Here is a 21,165-nt window from a genome sequence, read left to right as displayed (position 1 = left end):
GACACAGGTCCAGGAATGGCTAAAGGATTGCAATATTTACCTGGAACTAACCTTGCAGATAGCATTACTGGGTGATCTGAAAAGTCATAGTCAATCAATCAATAATATAATAATACTTTTAGCAAAAATGTTTATTTTTAATTCACAATCTGTAGAAGCAATGAGAATAGAAAGGTTCAGAATTTTTGTAAAACATCACATTACGGTCGAAATATATATGGCAAATAGAAATCCTATATGGATGGTGTTAAGAGATAGATGGGAGGTATTGAATAGAGTTGAAGGATGGGACTAGTAACAAATAACAACAAATAATAACAAAGATAGCTAATAATGTAAGCATACTGTGTCCATAATAAGTATATAGGTTGTATGTTGGGAGCTTTTGGGAAGGAGCACAGTTAGAAAGATATGGCATATAGAAGCAAACCGGATGGACACCATGAAAATGATCGGAGAGGTTGAGAGTAGAAGAAGATCAGGAGCAAAAAAAAAATAATATATATATATATATATATATATATAATAGAATTATTGTAAAATTAACTCTGTCCATAAGGTGTAGATAGTAAGTATAGACCGGAAGTAGAGGCCTGGGCATTGTTGTTCACTAATTTACTCCAAGTAGGGAAAGGATGGCGGGGTTGAAAAGTAATAAAGGGGAGTATATATATAAAACATTTAAATAAACATGGGGGATTGGAAGTGATGCAGACAATTACATTCATAGAAGATACAATCTATCTGCAATATTAAGCTGATCCATTCCCCCCCCAAAAAATAAAAAATAAAAAATAAGAAATAAAAAAATTAAAAATAAAGAACAGTCAAAAACAGTCAAGAACAGTTTGTCATTCTATTGAATAAATCTTTATTGTCACCAAAGGGAAATTCCTGAGCAGCATTAAATATATTGAACAAAAATATAAAGGAAACATGTAAAGTGCTGCTCCCATTTTTAATGAGATGAAATATATGATCCCAGAAATGTTCCATGCGCACAAAAAGCTTATTTATATGAATTGTTATGCACAAATGTGTGTACATCCCTGTTAGTGAGCATTTCATCCTTTGTCAAGATAATGCATTCACATGACAGGTGTGGTATTTCAAGAAGCGGATTAAACAGCATGATCATTACACAGGTGTACCTTGTGCTGGGGACAATAAAAGGCCACTCTAAAATATGCAGTTTTGTCAAATAACACAATGCCAGAGGTGTCTCAAGTCTTTATGGAGCGTGCAATTGTCATGCTGACTGCTGGAGTGCCCACCAGAGCTGTTTCCAGAGAACTGAATGTTCATTTCTCTACCATAAGCCACCTCCAACGTCGTTTTAGAGAATTTGGTGGTACGTCCAACCGGCCTCACAAACGCAAACCATGTGTAACCACACCAACCCAGGACCTCCACATCTGGCTTCTTCACCTGCGGGATCGTCAGAGGGGGGATGGGGTGTGCTCAGGAGTATTTCTGTCTATAGTAAAACCCCTTTGTAGGGACAAACTCATTGGCTGGCACTGGCTCCCCAGTGGGTTTACCTAGCTGCCAAGTGGATGGGCCTATGCCCTCCCAGGCCCACCCATGGCTGCGCCCCTGCCCAGTCATGTGAAATCCATTGATTAGGGCCAAAAAAAAAATTTCAATTGACTAATTTCCTTATTTGAACTAAAATTCAGTAAAATCTTAGAAATTGTTGCATGTTGCGTTAAATTCTTTGTTCATTATACATAAAATTCATGCAAAACACAGATACTGGACAGCTTAAAAATAGGAAAGATAAAAAGCATGCCCCTCACTAACCCATGTCTGTGTCCTCTTCTCCTCCTAGTTGAATGGTACCAATGTGAACATCCCACTGACACCAGCTACAGGCGTGTCTGTTTTGAAGTCTGGTAAACACTACACTGTAGCCATGGACTTTGGTGTGACCGTACGATATGACGGAAACCACTACATGGACATCAAAGTCATCAAGGAGTGAGTCAAAACTGCTTCACATACACACTGAAGAAAAAGAATATACAACCACTGAAGAGAACACACACACTGAGCTAGAGAGAGAGAGAGACAGAGAGAGACAGAGACAGAGAGAGAGAGAGAGAGAGAGAGAGAGAGAGAGAGAGAGAGAGAGAGAGAGAGAGAGAGAGAGAGAGAGAGAGAGAGAGAGAGAGAGAGAGAGAGAGACCAAAAATGGGGTCTATGTAGCTTGGTTTCCCTATTACAGTTTTGGTGACCCCGACATGATATACCCTAAAAATAGCTATAATAACACAACACAAAACATATTAACCAAATAGAAACTTCTCACATTGTAATATTTTTATTTTATAAAGTTGTCATTACAATGCTTGAGAAAATCCTTGACTCATAGGCCAATTTTCTCCTCTGTATTCAGCTATAAAGACAAGCTGTGTGGACTGTGTGGAGACTACAATGGAAACTCCAAAGATGACTTCAGGAAACCAGACGGTTCTCTGACCACCAACCCCAATGACTTTGGACACAGCTGGGTCACAGATCCCAAGTTAGTCTTGCCACCATTTAAACACACACACACACACACACACACACACACACACACACACACACACACACACACACACACACACACACACACACACACACAAACACACACACACACACACACACACACACACACGGACACAGACACAGACACACACACACACACACACACACACAGGCACTCACATATAGCAACTACACACACACAGGCACTCACACACAACTGATTCACTCTGTCTCTCACTCCAGTTGTAACAAGAAGCCCAACACCACCGTCCCAGGCTGTACTGATGATGAACTGGACAGGTATGAGAGCTCTGGCTACTGCGGCATGCTACTGGACAAGAACGGACCGTTCGCTGTCTGTCACCCCAAGGTCAACCCCAATGTGAGTAACTACCGTAATGTGTGGTATATAGCGTCTTACCCCAATGTGTGTAATTACTGTAATGTATGGTGTATAGGTTCTTTACGATAAAAGAAAGTTTGTTTAATGTGTGAAATCTCACTCCCAAGAAAGACATTTTGCAAATGTATAGACACATTTAGTTTAGGAATGTTTAAATACGTTTTATACAATTTAATTCAATGAACTTTATTTTTGCACGTAAGTAACCAAAACCTCCAAGCTTTGTGAGCAAATCGATGACGCGTGTACCTTTATGTGTGTCTATTTCAGAGTTTCTTCCAGGACTGTCTGTTTGACCTGTGCGAGCTGGATGGTGCTCAACCCATTCTGTGTGAGTCCATCGAGTCCTACGTCAACGAGTGTCAGGACCGAGGAGTCACCATCGGAACCTGGAGGAACAGCACTTTCTGCCGTGAGTATTGATCAGTGTTGGGGTCAATTCCATTTAAATTCCAGTCATTTCAGAAAATAAACCAAATTCTCATTCCAAATATTCCTCACTAAAAAGCATGAAAGATAATGGAAATTGGTATTTCGATGTACTTCCTGAATGGACTGGAATTGCAGTGGAATTGACCCCAACCCTGGAACAGATACATGTTATACATGATAATAACAAGGAAGAGACGGATATTGATGATGAAGATGGAAATTGTAGTGATTAATATAATAATCATTCATTCACTCACCAAAGACCCTGCTGCTATTAGCACGTCAAAGACCAAACAATCCACTCAAACAGTACTATTCCGTATAATCAACAAATTCATTACTAAGCGACAGTCATGTTTTAAAGTAGACCTATCTCCTAATGTCTCCTCTTCCCTCCTTCTCTCCAGCTCTGACATGCCCCCCCAACAGTCAGTACGTGCCCTGTGCCGCCCCTTGTCAGCCCACCTGTGCCTCCAGACCTCCCACGGGGTGTGATGCTCCCTGTTCAGAGGGTTGTGTGTGTGACCCTGGTTATATCCTCAGCGCCGGGAAGTGTGTCAAAGAGAACTCCTGTGGCTGCAAACACACCAACGGACAGTACTACGAGGTGAGTGTGTTGTGTTTGTGTGTTTATGTGTGTGTGTCAAGTGATGGACATAGTGTGTGTGTGTGTGTGTGACGTGTATATAACCAACCAGCAACCAATCACTGATTAACTATTGTCTCTCCCTCCATCTCTCCCCCTCCCTCCTTCCCTCCCTCTCCCCCCTCTCTCCCTCCAGCCTGGTGAGGAGTGGTACGTGGAGGACTGTCAGATGAAATGTTACTGTAACGCTCCCTTCGTCACCTGCAGTCCCTCTGATTGCCCTCCAATGCACGAGTGTAAGGTCCAGGGTGGAGAGCTGGACTGCTACCCTACAAGTAAGTCCCCTTACATAAACAGTCTGTACAAACACCCACAAATACTCAAAATGGTGTTTTGACGTCTGACGTGTTGGAAGTCAGGTTAGGTTACCAGGCTGTGATCATATGAGTTGACCAGACAGCACAAACTGATCTGAGACTAGGCTATAATGTCTCTCTCTCTTATATCTCATGATGTCTCCCTCTATCCCTCAGCCCCAACTACAGTCAAACCAACTACTCCCAAACCAACTACACCTAAACCAACTACTCCCAAGCCTACTACTCCAAAACCTCCAGGTGAGATTAACAGACAATCACCTGTTCTCATTCTCACGATCAGATTCAGAATCCAATTTCTGTATTCGCACAAATCGATGAATTGGTTACCTAATAATTCCTGATATGAACCCCTTGTCTCCTTTCCACCCCACCCCCTTATCCTCTCTTCTTTGCCTTTCTCCCTCCCTCTCTCCCCCCAACCCATTCTCCTCTCCCCCCCCCCCCACCCCATTCTCCTCTCCATCTCTCCCCCAATAGTGACGTGCCCTCCCAATGCTGAGTACATAGAGTGTGGCCCAGCCTGCATCCCCAGCTGTAAGGAACCCTCCACCAACTGCACTGGCTCCTGTATCAGTGCGTGTTTCTGTAAGCCAGGCTTCGTGTTCAAAGGCAGACGCTGTGTCCCCATAGAAACCTGTGGCTGTCTGGAGGGAGGTGACTACTATGAGGTACGAGACCATCTGGGATTGTTAGTCTGTGGTTAAGAATGTACAATATGATAGAATATGACACAATTCAATGTGATATACAATATTATATGTGATATACCATACGGAATACCATACGATATATGATATACTATATACGATGTGATACACAATAACATACGATATCATATGATACACTACTTTTACTGTCCATAATGTCCACTCACATGGAAATTGATGTTGATCAGGTCAGCACATCACCAATGTGACCATTCTTCTCGATTCGGTCTTATGTTGCAAAATTGTAAATTGTATTTTTTTACATTGGTTGAAAATAGAGGCTCAGAGCTAGAAAATGGTATATCATACACTGCAGTTCAGGAACAATGCGAAAGTAATTCTGCTTTGAAAGTTGATAAACTTGTAACCCCACTTTTGAGAAAATGGCCCTTGAATGTTTTGGGACACCTACTGGAGAGTTCTTCTTTGTGTACACCCATTCAGCATCGTTCACACCCTCTTAAGCCTTAGCCCCACCCATCTCCTTAAGGATTCACATGTGAGGCCATGTGCTAAACAGTGAGGACGGTAGTGTACAACCAAATATTTCAAGACTAAAGGCTGGTTTATACTACTTCTATCGACATGTCTGTATACAGTTGTCGCAATGACATCATGAACATTCTATTGTCGTTGTTGTTATGAAAAAGTATGAACCAAAAATGAAAGTCTGCATGACATCAGCAACCTGGGGGTCCAAAATAGCATAACTGGTGCATTTTAACAGCAATATCCCACTGGCTATAAGGTGAATGCACCAATTTGTAAGTCGCTCTGGATAAGACCGTCTGCTAAATGACGTAAATGTAAAATGTAAATGTAAATAAACACATCAGTTTAAAAATGAATTTAGTATATGTCAATCTAGCAAACCAGGCAACTAAAAGTAACTTTCTAAACTATGTTTTTGGTTCATTTCTAGCTTGTTAGAAGGTGTAAACGGTACAGTGAAAAGGTTACTTGCATAGTGGAGACTTTTGTTTAGTCATGTAGCTAGCTAGCTAGTTAAACAACAAACCATAATCCCAACTCTTAACATTACTTCCCTGCGTGAATCTACAGTTAGCTAAAGCTAACCAACTAGCTAGGTTCAATGTTAGATAGCGAGCTAACATTAGGCCATAACTAGCAATGCAAATGGCTCTGAGATACGAATAACATTACTACACAAATCAGACATGCAACGTTAGCCAGCGAGCAAAACAGCCACCCAGCTAGCTAATGTTAGCTAGCTAACATTAGCTTTAACTTGCAATGAAAACTACTTTCTGCCAAAATTAGAAATGTATAATATCTGAAAATGTAAATAGCTATACTTTCTTACCCGTATACATGTATGAATACTTTTCCCTCTCTGTCACGGATGCCATGGTTGCCCTTAGTTTGAAGATGTAATCCAGAAAGGTGTTTTATACAACAGCCTTTTGTGTTCTCTTTTCGACTCCCTCCGCATTTCCAATCAAACGCCAGAATTTTCTCCATCTCCTTAGCTATCATACTCTGCTTCCACAGGGCATTCCACTGTTTTTTAAACTCGGTCCTCTAGAAATTGGAGAGCCTTAGCAACACTTGTGCAGTTCTTCGGGATATCTTTCAACTAAGCCACTTTAGAAAGGATTACCTACACATACTAAATAGCTCGTTATAGACAGAAGTGTGCTAAATGGCAGACAAATCCAAACTCATCTCTCGGCATGTCCAGCCCATCCATTATCGCAGCCAATCATGGGTAGTGGAAAAGTTCCTGTCTTTGTCGTGGCTAAACCAACTAGGCTTGTAATTTCACAATTTTATTAGTTTTAATAGATAGCATATCCGTTTGTTTTTAAGGCACATGAAAGTTCACCTGTTCCAGAAGGCATTTCTGCCAAAGAATGTATTTTGATATTTTATTTAAATAAAACGTTGAAATGCCTCTCATGTGAAGTATTGATGTGCGACATAGGCCTAGTTTCCTGAAACGAGTCACAAAAATCCTTTAAAAAGGACCAACGACGCAAGGAACACACACATACATTCACAGAATGCACAAATAAATAAAAAAATTATATTATCTAACAAAATGTTAACAATTCCTCTCTCCCTGTCTCTGTCCTTTTAGCCAGGAGAGATCATCTTTGGTGACGGCTGCTCCAAGCTGTGTCGTTGTGCCGGAAACTACACCCTGGACTGTGTAGACAACTCCTGCTCTCCCACGGAGGAGTGCCGCAACGGCGCATGCTATCCTAAAGGTACTGTTAGCTGAGTTTTAATGACTTGTATTAGCTCAGTTATCATAACTTCTATTAGCTGAGTTATTATAACTTGTATTAGTCCGGTTATTATAACTTGTAATATATCAGTTATTATAACTTGTATTAGCTCAGTTATCATAACTTGTATTAGCTGAGTTGTCGTAATTTGTATTAGCTCAGTTATCATACCTTGTATTAGCTGTGTTATCATAACTTGTATTAGCTAAGTTATCATAACTTCTATTACCTCAGATATCATAAGTTGTATTAGCTCACTTATCATAACTTGTATAAAGATGAAAGGTTCTTAGAATCAATTATACTGTTAAGGAGTACCATCGTGAAACCCTTGGAAATATCCAACTTACAGTAAAGTGGATCATTTCTAGAGTTTGATTCCTAGCTATGCAAACAGACAGCCATGTATACAGTATACATTTATTATGTGTGGCTTGGAGAACACTATTTACATCATGTCAGGCATCACTTGGTAAAAAAACTAACCCAAACGATGTGAACACTGAGTCAGTATTCTTTCCACCAGCCAATTACTAATCTCACTCACAACTTTATATCACTATTCCCCCCAGCCACCTCTACCTGTGTAGCATCTAGCGACCCTCACTACACCACCTTTGACAAGAAGAAGTACAACTTCATGGGGAACTGCAGCTACCTGATGTCAGAGCCCTGTAACCACACGTCAGTGCCTCACTACGAGGTGCATGCCGACAACGAAAACCGCTTCAACAAACCAACCATCTCCTACCTGAAGGCTGTGCATGTGTATGTGCGCAGCGTGAAGATCTCCATCCTGAAGGGAGGCACTGTGCAGGTGAGAGCGAGAGGGATTGATGGAGGGATGGGGTTGGGGTAGAGAGAGAGAGAAAGAGAGAGAGAGATGGAGATAGATAAGAATGACATTTGAAAATGTTTAAAAACGTAACAATGGAAACAAATACTGATAAAATGCAGAGCCGATGTAAAGTAACATACACAGTCAAGAACAGGTTGTCATTCTATTGAATAAATCTTTATTGTCACCAAAGGGAAATTCCTGAGCAGCATTAAATATATTGAACAATAATATAAACGCAACATGTAAAGTGCTGCTCCCATCTTTCGTGAGCTGATATATATGAGCCCACAAATTTGTTTACATCCCTGTTAGTAAGCATCTTATCCTATGTCAAGATAATCCATTCACATGACAGGTGTGGTATATCAATAAGCGGATTAAACAGCATGATCATTACACAGGTGCACCTTGTGCTGGGGACAATAAAAGGCCACTCTAAAATGTGCAGTTTTGTCACATAACACAACGCCAGAGATGTCTCAAGTTTTTATGGAGTGCGCAATTGGCATGCTGACTGCAGGAATGTCCATCAGAGCTATTGCCAGAGAACTGAATGTTCATTTCTCTACCATAAGCCGCCTCCAACGTCTTTTTAGAGAATTTGGTACCTCCAACCGGCCTCACAAACGCAGGCCACGTGTAACCACGCCAACCCAGGGCCACATCTTGCTTCTTCACCTGCGGGATCGTCAGAGGGGGGATGGGGTGTGCTCAGGAGTATTTCTATCTGTAGTAAAATCCCTTTGTAGGGACAAACCCATAGGCTGGGTCTGGCTCCCCAGTGGGTTGGCCTGGCTCCCAAGTGGGTGGGCCTATGCCCTCCCAGGCCCACCCATAGCTGCGCCCCTGCCCAGTCATGTGAAATCCATAGATTAGGGCCTAATGAATTTTTTTCAATTGACTGATTTCCTTATTTGAACTGTAACTCAGTAAAATCTTTGAAATTCTTGCATGTTGCGTTAATTTCTTTGTTCATTATACATCAAATTCATGCAAAACACAGACACAGAACAGCTTAAAAAGAGGAAGCTAAAAAGCATCAAAAAAGAAATGCCCCTCACTAACCCATGTCTGTGTCCTCTTCTCCTCCTAGTTGAATGGTACCAATGTGAACATCCCACTGACCCCAGCAACAGGCGTGTCTGTTTTGAAGTCTGGTAAACACTACACTGTAGCCATGGACTTTGGTGTGACCGTACGATATGACGGAAACCACTACATGGACATCAAAGTCATCAAGGAGTGAGTCAAAACTGCTTCACACACACACTGAAGAAAGAGAACATACAATCACTGAAGAGAACACACACACTGAGCTAGAGAGAGAGAGAGAGACCAAAAATGGGGTCTATGCAGCTTGGTTTCCCTATTACAGTTTTGGTGACCCCGACATGATATACCCTAAAAATAGCTATAATAACACAACACAAAACATATTAACCAAATAGAAACTTCTCACATTGTAATATTTTTATTTTATAAATTTGTCATTACAATGCTTGAGAAAATCCTTGACTCATAGGCCAATTTTCTCCTCTGTATTCAGCTATAAAGACAAGCTGTGTGGACTGTGTGGAGACTACAATGGAAACTCCAAAGATGACTTCAGGAAACCAGACGGTTCTCTGACCACCAACCCCAATGACTTTGGACACAGCTGGGTCACAGATCCCAAGTTAGTCTGGCCACCATTTACACACACACACACACACACACACACACACACACACACACACACACACACACACACACACACACACACACACACACACACACACACACACAGACACACACACAGACACAGACACAGACACAGACACAGACACAGACACACACACACACACACACACACACACACACACTGGCACTCACATGTAACAACTATACACACACAGGCACTCACACACAACTGATTCACTCTGTCTCTCACTCCAGTTGTAACAAGAAGCCCAACACCACCGTCCCAGGCTGTACTGATGATGAACTGGACAGGTATGAGAGCTCTGGCTACTGCGGCATGCTACTGGACAAGAACGGACCGTTCGCTGTCTGTCACCCCAAGGTCAACCCCAATGTGAGTAACTACCGTAATGTGTGGTATATAGTGTCTTACCCCAATGTGAGTAATTACTGTAATGCATGGTGTCATATCATATTTTGTCTTTACGATAAAAAAAAAGTTTGTTGAATGTGTGAAATCTCACTCCCAAGAAATACATTTTGCAAATGTAGAGACACATTTAGTTTAGGAATGTTTCATTCAAATAACTTTATTTGTCACTTAAGTAACCAAAACCTCCAAGCTTTGTGTGCAAGTCTATGACACGTGTACCTTTATGTGTGTCCATTTCAGAGTTTCTTCCAGGACTGTCTGTTTGACCTGTGTGAGCTGGATGGTGCTCAACCCATTCTGTGTGAGTCCATCGAGTCCTACGTCAACGAGTGTCAGGACCGAGGAGTCACCATCGGAACCTGGAGGAACAGCACTTTCTGCCGTGAGTAATGATCAGTGTTGGGGTCAATTCCATTTCAATTCCAATCATTTCAGAAAGTAAACCAAATTCTAATTCTAATTTTCCTCACTGAAAAGCATTAAAGATCATTGAAATTGGTATTTCGATGTACTTCCTGAATTGACTGGAATTGCAGTGGATTTGACCCCAACCCTGGAACAGATACATGTTATACATGATAATAACAAGGAAGAGACGGATATTGATGATGAAGATGGGAATTGTAGTGATTAATATAATAATCATTCATTCACTCACCAAAGACCCTGCTGCTATTAGCACATCAAAGACCAAACAATCCACTCAAACAGTACTATTCCGTATAATCAACAGTCATTATTAAGGGACAGTCATGTTTTAAAGTAGACCTATCTCCTAATGTCTCCTCTTCCCTCCTTCTCTCCAGCTCTGACATGCCCCCCCAACAGTCAGTACGTGCCCTGTGCCGCCCCTTGTCAGCCCACCTGTGCCTCCAGACCTCCCACGGGGTGTGATGCTCCCTGTTCAGAGGGTTGTGTGTGTGACCCTGGTTATATCCTCAGCGCCGGGAAGTGTGTCAAAGAGAACTCCTGTGGCTGCAAACACACTGACGGACAGTACTACGAAGTGAGTGTGCTTTTGTGTCAAAATTAGCAATTTCATACAATGCCATTTTCTTAGTTGGATGTTTTTCAAACATATTATAGAGAACATCGACAGTGCAATGTCCTTTGCGGGTCTCGAACCCAGGTCTCTCAAAGCACAGCTAATCTTGCTAACCACTGCTCCAATAGGATTAACCCACTTCAGAATGTTTGTAACCAGATTTCTTTGACAAGGGTTGTGTACAATATCAACACAATGTCACTATGACAGGGCTGTCTTGACTTCGCACATTCATCTTTCCTCGATCCCTCCCTCCCTTCCTCCATCCCTCCCTCCCTCTGTCCCTCCTTCCCTCCCTTCCTCCATCCATCCCTCCCTCCCTTCCTCCATCCCTCCCTCCCTTCCTCCCTCTCTTCCTCCATCCCTTCCTCCCTCCATCCCTTCCTCCCTACCTCCATCCCTTCCTCCCTTCCTCCATCCCTTCCTCCATCCCTGCCTCCCTCCCTACCTCCATCCCTTCCTTCCTTCCTCCATCCCTTCCTCCATCCCTCCCTCCCTCCCTTCCTCCATCCTTCCCTCCCTTCCTCCATATCTCCCTCCTTTCCTCCATCCCTCCCTCCCTCCCTTCCTCCATCCCTCCCTCCCTCCCTCCCTCCCTCCCTCCCTCCCTCCCTCCCTCCCTCCCTCCCTCCCTCCCTCCCTCCCTCCCTCCCTCCCGCCCTCCCTTCCTCCATCCATCCCTCCCTCCCTATCGCCCTCCTTTCCTCCATCCCTCCCTCCCTTCCTCCATCCCTCCCTCCATCCCTCCCTCCCTCCCTTCCTCCATCCCTCCCTCCCTCCCTTCCTCCATCCCTCCCTCCCTTCCTCCATCCCTCCCTCCATCCCTCCCTCCCTCCCTCCCTCCCTTCCTCCATCCCTCCCTCCCTTCCTCCATCCCTTCCTCCATATCTCCCTCCTTTCCTCCATCCCTCCCTTCCTCCATCCCTCCCTCCCTTCCTCCATCCCTCCCTCCCTTCCTCCATCCCTTCCTCCCTTCCTCCATCCCTTCCTCCCTTCCTCCATCCCTCCCTCCCTTCCTCCCTCCTGCTCTCCCTCCAGCCTGGTGAGGAGTGGTACGTGGAGGACTGTCAGATGAAATGTTACTGTAACGCTCCCTTCGTCACCTGCAGTCCCTCTGATTGCCCTCCAATGCACGAGTGTAAGGTCCAGGGTGGAGAGCTGGACTGCTACCCTACAAGTAAGCCCATTATAAATAATATATTTGTAAAATAAATATGTTTATGAAGTACTTGTATATTTACTTACTTAATCCTCTTGGTTCCTGGAGGAACATGGGGCCTGTACTAAAGTTATCCTCTTGGTTCCTGGAGGAACATGGGGCCTGTACTAAAGTTAACATTTTGGTTCCTGGAGGAACATGGGGCCTGTACTAAAGTTATCCTCTTGGTTCCTGGAGGAACATGGGGCCTGTACTAAAGTTATCCTCTTGGTTCCTGGAGGAACATGGGGCCTGTACTAAAGTTATCATCTTGGTTCCTGGAGGAACATGAGGCCTGTACTAAAGTTATCCTCTTGGTTCCTGGAGGAACATGGGGCCTGTACTAAAGTTATCCTCTTGGTTCCTGGAGGAACATGGGGCCTGTACTAAAGTTATCCTCTTGGTTCCTGGAGGAACATGAGGCCTGTACTAAAGTTATCCTCTTGGTTCCTGGAGGAACATGAGGCCTGTACTAAAGTTATCATCTTGGTTCCTGGAGGAACATGAGGCCTGTACTAAAGTTATCATCTTGGTTCCTGGAGGAACATAGGGCCTGTACTAAAGTTATCCTCTTGGTTCCTGGAGGAACATGGGGCCTGTACTAAAGTTATCCTCTTGGTTCCTGGAGGAACATAGGGCCTGTACTAAAGTTATCCTCTTGGTTCCTGGAGGAACATGGGGCCTGTACTAAAGTTATCCTCTTGGTTCCTGGAGGAACATGGGGCCTGTACTAAAGTTATCCAACATTGCCATTCTTGGTCTTTCTTTGCATCAGGCCATGACAAGAGGATCTACTTGTAGACTTACAGTGCTTATATTTGTTCTCCTTCTATTATACCGTATCATATCTCATATCTGTTCTCCAGGCTCTCAGGACTGGAGTATCTGTCATCTTTAATACAGGCTAATGTTATTCTATCTCCTGCTTATAGCTCATGATATCTCCCTCTGTCCCCTCTACCCCAGGTTCCCAGGACTGTGTGATCTCTGGAGACCCCCACTATAACACCTTTGATGATAAGTTCTACAGCTTCATGGGGACCTGCACCTACACCCTGGCCAGGAGCTGCAAGAACAACACAGGTAAACACGTGATGATGTTGTTCTGTAGTTCTAACTCTAGGTTCTGGGTTATGTAGTTCTAACTCTGGGCTCTTAGTTCTGGGTTCTGTAGTTCTAACTCTGGGTTCTAGGTTCTGTAATTCTAACTCTGGGTTCTAGGTTCTGTAGTTCTAACTCTGGGATCTGGGTTCTAGGTTCTGTAGTTCTAACTCTAGGTCCTGCTGTGTTCTAAGCCCTTTGGTTCTACCTGTGTTCTGCTGTATGTGTTCTAGGTCCGTGGTTCTCTGTGGAGGGTAAGAACGAGGAGCGTGGTCTGGCTGGAGTGTCCTACCTGAAGAAGCTCTATGTCACTGTCGATGGAATCACTGTCACACTGATGAAGAGCAGGAGGACTCTGGTACGTGTGTTAATACATCAATCAATCAATCCATCCATTAAATAATCAATCCATCCATTAATCAATCAGTCAATCAGTCAGTCAGTCAGTCAAAATCAATCAATCCAATTTATTTATTCAGCTCTTTTCACATCAGCAGTTGTCACAAATCATTTAACCCAGCCTAGACCCAAATAGCACGTTAAAGCAGAAGCAGAGGCACTGGCTAGGAAAAACTCCCTAGAATAAATACATGTTATTAAACAGTTAATAACATAGAACTATGACACTTACGCAGTTATTAACATGTAATTGTAACCACTCTCCCATACAGGTTTATGTCATTCACATTCCACATCACAGATGTGGTGGTATCACTCTGCTATATCTAGCCTTTTCTCCATATCTCCCTTAATCTAAGGATTAGTGATATTACACCATGACGACACACCCAAAGCCTTTTTCCCCCTTTGTAATACACCCTTTATCTCTCTCTCTCTCTCTTTCTCCCTCCATCATCATCATCATCATCGTTGTCTATTTGAACCCTTTATTACCCTAATTACGTCCGTCTTAACAGAGCTCAAACATCAAAATCCTCTGTTTATGTAGCTAACTCTCTCTCTCTCTCTCTCTCTCTCTCTCTCTCTCTCCACAGGTGAATGGAAAGCGAGTGTCCCTCCCTCATTCCCCCTCTCCGCTCATCTCTCTATCGCTGGCGGGTCAGTACATCACGCTGCAGACTCCATTCGGCCTCAAGGTGCGCTGGGATGGAAACCACTACGCCCAGATCTCAGTGCCCAGGTACACACAGACACAAGAAGTGGGCACAGGAATTAGAATCTAGCAACGTCCTTTTTCCACAAGGCCGATCGCAAACTAATGACACCTATTCCCTTTATAGTGTATTCTTTTTACAGGCCCTTTTGTGCCCCATCTATGTGATATATGTATCAATACTATTGCACATGATTTATCATCATGACTTATGATTTAATAATATTCATATAGAATTTAGAACCATTTCTGTTCTAATAACTATTATGATCTTTGTCATAATCTACTGGTTGTTGCGTGTCTTGGTATTATGATCTTTGTAGTAATCTGCTGGTTGTTGTGTGTCTTGGTATTATGATCTTTTTTAGTAATCTGCTGGTTGTTGTGGGTCTTGGTATTATGATCTTTGTAGTAATCTGCTGGTTGTTGTGTGTTTTGGTATTATGATCTTTGTAGTTTGATCTCTCTAGTAATCCACTGGCTGTATGTCGTTGTATCTTGACCTTTGAACTAATCCACTGTGTTGTGTATATAATCTACTGTGTTGTATTTCTTGGTCAATACAGCTCCTACTCTGACCAGATGTGTGGTCTGTGCGGCAACTACGACGGTAACCCTAACAACGACTTCACCAAGCCGGACGGATCCCAGGTCACCAGCTCCAAGGACTTTGGAAACAGCTGGAAGACCGAGGAAGATGAGGAAGACACGTGAGTGGGAATTATGTGGGAACTTTCTTTGAGAATACTGACTGATGAAGTCGGGAATATTTCTGCCCATTAATATATGTAGTAGAACTTAAGTACACACTTATGATATGCAATAGTTTGGGAGCTAAGTGTACACTTGTAATATGCAATAGTTTGGGAACTGAGTCTACACTTGCAATATGCAATAGTTTGGAAACTAAGTGTACACTTGTAATATGAAATAGTTTGGGAACTAAGTGTACCCTTGTAATATGCAATAGTTTGAGAACCAAGTGCACACTTGTAATGTGCAATAGTTTGGGAACTAAGTGTACACTTGTAATATGAAATAGTTTGGGAACTAAGTGTACCCTTGTAATATGCAATATCTTGGGAACCAAGTGCACACTTGTAATATGCAATAGGTTGGGAACTATGTGTACACTTTAAGGGGTAATAACTGTATTGTGCATTATATTGTCAAATGGTATTGTCTTTCCATTTTTTGTATTGTTTATAAAAAATGGTGTGTTTCTACAGATGCAACCCTGACACCAGCCCAGATCCATTCTGTAATCCCTCACTGGAGGCAGAAGTTTCCAAACCTGAGAACTGTGGGAAATTAACCGATAACAAAGGACCCTTCAGGTGAGTAAGAAAACTGACATACAGAATATTAACTCAGTCCTCACGCCATATAGTATATAAAGAGAAAGGCACTCTGGATAGGAGCATTTGCTAAATTATTAAAATGTCAAATGGAAATGTTTTACATACATATCTCATATTAATGTATTGAATTATGATTGTTTAAATATTTTTTAAATATTGTTTTTAACAAATGTATCATTTGTACAGCTTTTATTAAAAATGAGGTTATTCGTTACATTTGACTGTGTAAAACCTAGCAGTCATACTTATTCCTCTGAGAGTGAGGTGGATATGTAGCATTATGCAATAAAACATGATTATTTGTCTCTCTGAAATGAAACAATCAAGTGATAGATTTCAAACAAATACATGTGGGTCATTGAACTACCCCATGCCATGATTAGATAGTGAAAAAACACACCAATCTCTTTCATAATTTTTTTTAAACAATAAAAGCTAATTTATCAACATTTCTGAAAATGCATATACAGTGAGGGAAAAAAGTATTTGATCCCCTGCTGATTTTGTACGTTTGCCCACTGACAAAGACATGATCAGTCTATAATTTTAATGGTAGGTTTATTTGAACAGCGAGAGACAGAATAACAACAAAAAAATCCAGAAAAACGCATGTCAAAAATTTTATAAATGTATTTGCATTTTAATGAGGGAAATAAGTATTTGACCCCTCTGCAAAACATGACTTAGTACTTGGTGGCAAAACCCTTGTTGGCAATCACAGAGGTCAGACGTTTCTTGTAGTTGGCCACCAGGTTTGCACACATCTCAGGAGGGATTTTGTCCCACTCCTCTTTGCAGATCTTCTCCAAGTCATTAAGGTTTCGAGCCTGATGTTTAGCAACTCGAATCTTCAGCTCCCTCCACATATTTTCTATGGGATTAAGGTCTGGAGACTGGCTAGGCCACTCCAGGACCTTAATGTGCTTCTTCTTGAGCCACTCCTTTATTGCCTTGGCCGTGTATTTTGGGTCATTGTCATGCTGGAATACCCATCCACTACCCATTTTCAATGCCCTGGCTGAGGGAAGGAGGTTCTCACCCAAGATTTGACGGTACATGGCGCCATCCATCGTCCCTTTGATGCGGTGAAGTTGTCCTGTCCCCTTAGCAGAAAAACACCCCCAAAGCATAATGTTTCCACCTCCATGTTTGACGGTGGGGATGGTGTTCTTGGGGTCATAGGCAGCATTCCTCCTCCTCCAAACACGGCGACTTGAGTTGATGCCAAAGAGCTCGATTTTGGTCTCATCTGACCACACTTTCACCCAGTTCTCCTCTGAATCATTCAGATGTTCATTGGCAAACTTCAGACGGGCCTGTATATGTGCTTTCTTGAGCAGGGGGACCTTTCAGGCGCTGCAGGATTTCAGTCCTTCACAGCGTAGTGTGTTACCAATTGTTTTCTTGTTGACTATGGTCCCAGCTGCCTTGAGATCATTGACAAGATCCTCCCGTGTAGTTCTGGGCTGATTCCTCACCGTTCTCATGATCATTGCAACTCCACGAGGTGAGATCTTGCATGGAGCCCCAGGCCGAGGGAGATTGACAGTTATTTTGTGTTTCTTCCATTTGCGAATAATCGCACCAACTGTTGTCACCTTCTCACCAAGCTGCTTGTTGATGGTCTCCGCACACTCCACTGGCTTCCAGTTGAGGCTCGCATCTACTACAAGACCATGGTGCTTGCCTACGGAGCTGTGAGGGGAACGGCACCTCCTTACCTTCAGTCTCTGATCAGACCCTACACCCAAACGAGGGCACTACGTTCATCCACCTCTGGCCTGCTAGCTCCCCTACCTCTACAGAAGCACAGTTCCCGCTCAGCCCAGTCAAAGCTATTTGCTGCTCTGGCACCCCAATGGTGGAACAAGCTCCCCCACGACAGCGGAGTCACTGACCACCTTCCGGAGACACTTGAAACCGTATCTCTTTAAGGAACACCTGGAATAGTATAAAGTAATCCTTCTACCCCTCCTCCCCCACCCCCCCATAAAAAAGAAATAAAAAAGTGGTTGTCCCACTCAGGGACGGCTTGTTCAATAGGGCGATATGGGCGACGCACTGCCAAACGGGAAAAGGAAGGGATTTTTTTTCTAATCAATTATATCACGGCAACAGCAGTTATCAGTGTTCACGTCTGATCTGCCAGCCACTAAATGTCAAATCAGGCTAAAGTCGTGCTTCAAATGGCCCCGCCCGTTTTTTGGGCGATTTCAGTCAGGTTGAAAATCGCCCAGAAGTCTCTCATAGCCTGTCATGTAAAATCAATTTTTTTCACATTTCAAAGCTTTCAATACATTCTCTATGGGTGTCTGTGGGCATGCACTTACGCGCTTTCGTCATACGTGACGTAACGTTGAACGTAACTAAGACAATGGCGGCTAGCAGCGTCTATGTTGCGACCTGCAGTGTGGCGTTATTTTATGTTTTTAATTTGTAGACTTAGTTTACAAACATTCTGCAAACATTCTGCTTTGGACTGATCTTCGGTTTTGGACTGATCTTGTTGATCGTGTACATACCCGCTACGAACGGACTAAATAATGAAAACGCTGCTGGCAGCGGAATCCCAATACAGCTGGGAGACTTGGCTGGATGACAGAGTCCCGGACAGAGAGGTGGAGCCGGCCGGCTTCACCCTGGTCAGAGCGGACCGCGATCCTGGTAAGAGAGCGACTCTGTACCCCGACATTGAACTGCTTTCTGTGTCATTGAACCTTACTATTGTTGATAAAACAAGTTTACTGGAGAACGGAGACCAAGTAGAGACTTTTGGACAAGGTGGATAATTGTATAATATAAGGCAGTTTATTCAGAGGTAAAGATATCTGGAATCGCGTGCACGGACCCGTTCGTCAAACTCGTAGGGAGTTTATCAGAAGAGCCCCTAAACATTGTGTGCTGACATTTTATACAATAAAATGAAGTAGGTTGAATCTAGTAGTTCTGATCTTCTGATTGGTCCTGATGAGTTGGGCGAGGTCACCTCCAGGCTAGTGTCACTGTTGCATTGGCTCTGAGTCGGGTTCTCTGTCTTCAGATGTTCAGCCTAAGAGAAGAGGATTTGTGTGTGTGTGTGTGTGTTTGTTATCAGTGTGTGTGTGTGTGTGTGTGTGTGTGTGTGTGTGTGTGTGTGTGTGTGTGTGTGTGTTTGTTATCAGTGATGATGTGTGTGTGTGTGTGTGTGTGTTTATCAGTGATGATGTGTGTGTGTGTGTGTGTGTGTGTGTGTGTGGGTGTGTGTGTGTGTGTCCTCAGGGCAAGAACTTGTGAGTTGGAAGAACTGAGAGACCTATGGCGTGGGTGTTATCCTTAGCCACCTGCTGACAAGGCTGACAAGATAGGACTCTTGTTCATTGTATTGAATACAAAGGCCCAACACAAAATGGGTCATGCACAAGATTTTAGTCAGACCAAGCTATAACATTATATATTTACTACGACAGTACATTCAACCAAAAGCTAATATAACAAAGGCATCAGAGATTATTTATAATCTGTCACAGAAACTGGAATCCATCTCCCCAGATCAGTCAATAAATACTTCTGGTATTGACTTATATGCTGCCCCTGTCTTCATGTTGTTGCTGGACATATCTTTTTTAAAATGTGTGTAGGTCACCTAAATCATCAGAAAAATTGCCCCTCCTGAGAATTTTTTCAGGAGCCGCCACTGGTCCCACTTGCTATCATAAGTTGAATGCACCAATTTGTAAGTCGCTCTGGATAAGTGCGTCTGCTAAATAATGTAAATGTAAATGTAGCCCATTCCAGCCTTGTGTAGGTCTACAATCTTGTCCCTGACATCCTTGGAGAGCTCTTTGGTCTTGGCCATGGTGGAGAGTTTGGAATCTGATTGATTGATTGCTTCTGTGGACAGGTGTCTTTTGTACAGGTAACAAGCTGAGATTAGGAGCACTCCCTTTAAGAGTGTTCTCCTAATCTCAGCTCGTTACCTGTATAAAAGACACCTGGGAACCATAAATCTTTCTGATTGAGAGGGGGTCAAATACTTCTTTCCATCATTAAAATGCAAATCAATTTATAACATTTTTGACATGCTTTTTTCTGGATTTTTTTGTTGTTATTCTGTCTCTCACTGTTCAAATAAACCTACCATTAAAATTATAGGCTATCATTTCTTTGTCAGTGGGCAAATGTACAAAATCAGCAGGGGATCAAATATTTCTTTCCCTCACTGTATAGCGTTTTGGAGTGAAGCTCATATACTCTGTGTATTTACTTATCTCTGTTATTCTCCTTCTATCCTTCACTCCTTCAATCCCCCTGTCTTCCTCACACATTTCCCTTACTTTCTCTCCATTTTTTATCTCGCTCTCTCTATCTCTCCCACCCCCACCCCCGCCCCAACAGGGAGTGCATAGCGTTGGTGGACCCTACTCCGTTCTTCCAGAGCTGTGTGTATGACATGTGTCGCTTCGTGGGCCAACAGCAGATGCTGTGTGACCAGCTCCAGGTCTATACCGACGCCTGCCTGAGCATAGGGGCCAAGGTCCACCCCTGGAGGGAGCCAGACTTCTGCCGTGAGTCTCATATATAGACACTATATACACCACATACATTTAGTCACACCATAGACCAGGGTTATGTTCAGTAGTGAGAAAACGTTTAGTTTTGAATGGGAGTTAATCAGGGAGGTTCAGAGGTCAAGTTCCACCCCTGGAGAGAGCCTTCTGCCATGCGTCTCACACTGTAGTCACGACAGACATCATAGACAGAGACCACTCAGATCCAATGCACTCACAGGCTCTGTCTCAGCTGCTTAAATATGCACTCCAGTCTCCTTTTCACCTCATTTATCACCTGATTTACTTAACAAAAGGGACATCTCAAAATGTGATCTAGGTATGACATGACATGGCACAAGTGCTCCTCTATTGTTCCTCAAGCAAGGGGGGGTCTGATGACATCAGAGTAGACCCAGCAGACCTACTCATTTACATTTACGTCATTTAGCAGACTTACAAATTGGTGCATTCACCTTATAGCCAGTGGGATAACCACTTTACAATATGTTTTTTTTTTTTTTTTTTGTGGGGGGGGGGGGGGGGGGGGTTGTTAAGGCCAACTCTTGAAGTT

General features: G+C 43.1%; 1 protein-coding gene across 1 annotated transcript in view; it reads left to right on the top strand.

Annotated features, from left to right (window-relative positions):
* LOC311112674 (IgGFc-binding protein-like) overlaps positions 1-21,165 on the top strand; it is a gene marked incomplete at both ends in the record, with an annotated part of 63,582 nt that overhangs the window by 15,935 nt on the left and 26,482 nt on the right. The window contains 22 exons of the mRNA XM_084155808.1: positions 1,832-1,980; positions 2,399-2,527; positions 2,776-2,914; positions 3,206-3,347; positions 3,775-3,974; positions 4,150-4,288; positions 4,487-4,570; positions 4,808-5,001; positions 7,142-7,271; positions 7,865-8,109; positions 9,227-9,375; positions 9,680-9,808; positions 10,069-10,207; positions 10,487-10,628; positions 11,053-11,252; positions 12,330-12,468; positions 13,456-13,572; positions 13,824-13,948; positions 14,586-14,731; positions 15,271-15,414; positions 15,934-16,041; positions 20,440-20,609. Coding sequence (XP_084011934.1) covers positions 1,832-1,980; positions 2,399-2,527; positions 2,776-2,914; positions 3,206-3,347; positions 3,775-3,974; positions 4,150-4,288; positions 4,487-4,570; positions 4,808-5,001; positions 7,142-7,271; positions 7,865-8,109; positions 9,227-9,375; positions 9,680-9,808; positions 10,069-10,207; positions 10,487-10,628; positions 11,053-11,252; positions 12,330-12,468; positions 13,456-13,572; positions 13,824-13,948; positions 14,586-14,731; positions 15,271-15,414; positions 15,934-16,041; positions 20,440-20,609 — 3,259 coding nt within the window. The remainder of the gene's footprint in view (positions 1-1,831; positions 1,981-2,398; positions 2,528-2,775; positions 2,915-3,205; positions 3,348-3,774; positions 3,975-4,149; positions 4,289-4,486; positions 4,571-4,807; positions 5,002-7,141; positions 7,272-7,864; positions 8,110-9,226; positions 9,376-9,679; positions 9,809-10,068; positions 10,208-10,486; positions 10,629-11,052; positions 11,253-12,329; positions 12,469-13,455; positions 13,573-13,823; positions 13,949-14,585; positions 14,732-15,270; positions 15,415-15,933; positions 16,042-20,439; positions 20,610-21,165) is intronic.

The sequence above is a fragment of the Coregonus lavaretus genome (genome assembly GCF_964263955.1).
Source record: "Coregonus lavaretus genome assembly, chromosome: 39".
Taxonomy (NCBI): domain Eukaryota; kingdom Metazoa; phylum Chordata; class Actinopteri; order Salmoniformes; family Salmonidae; genus Coregonus; species Coregonus lavaretus.
The sequence above is the reverse complement of the archived record's forward strand: the minus strand, read 5'-3'. Positions and strand labels throughout refer to the sequence as shown.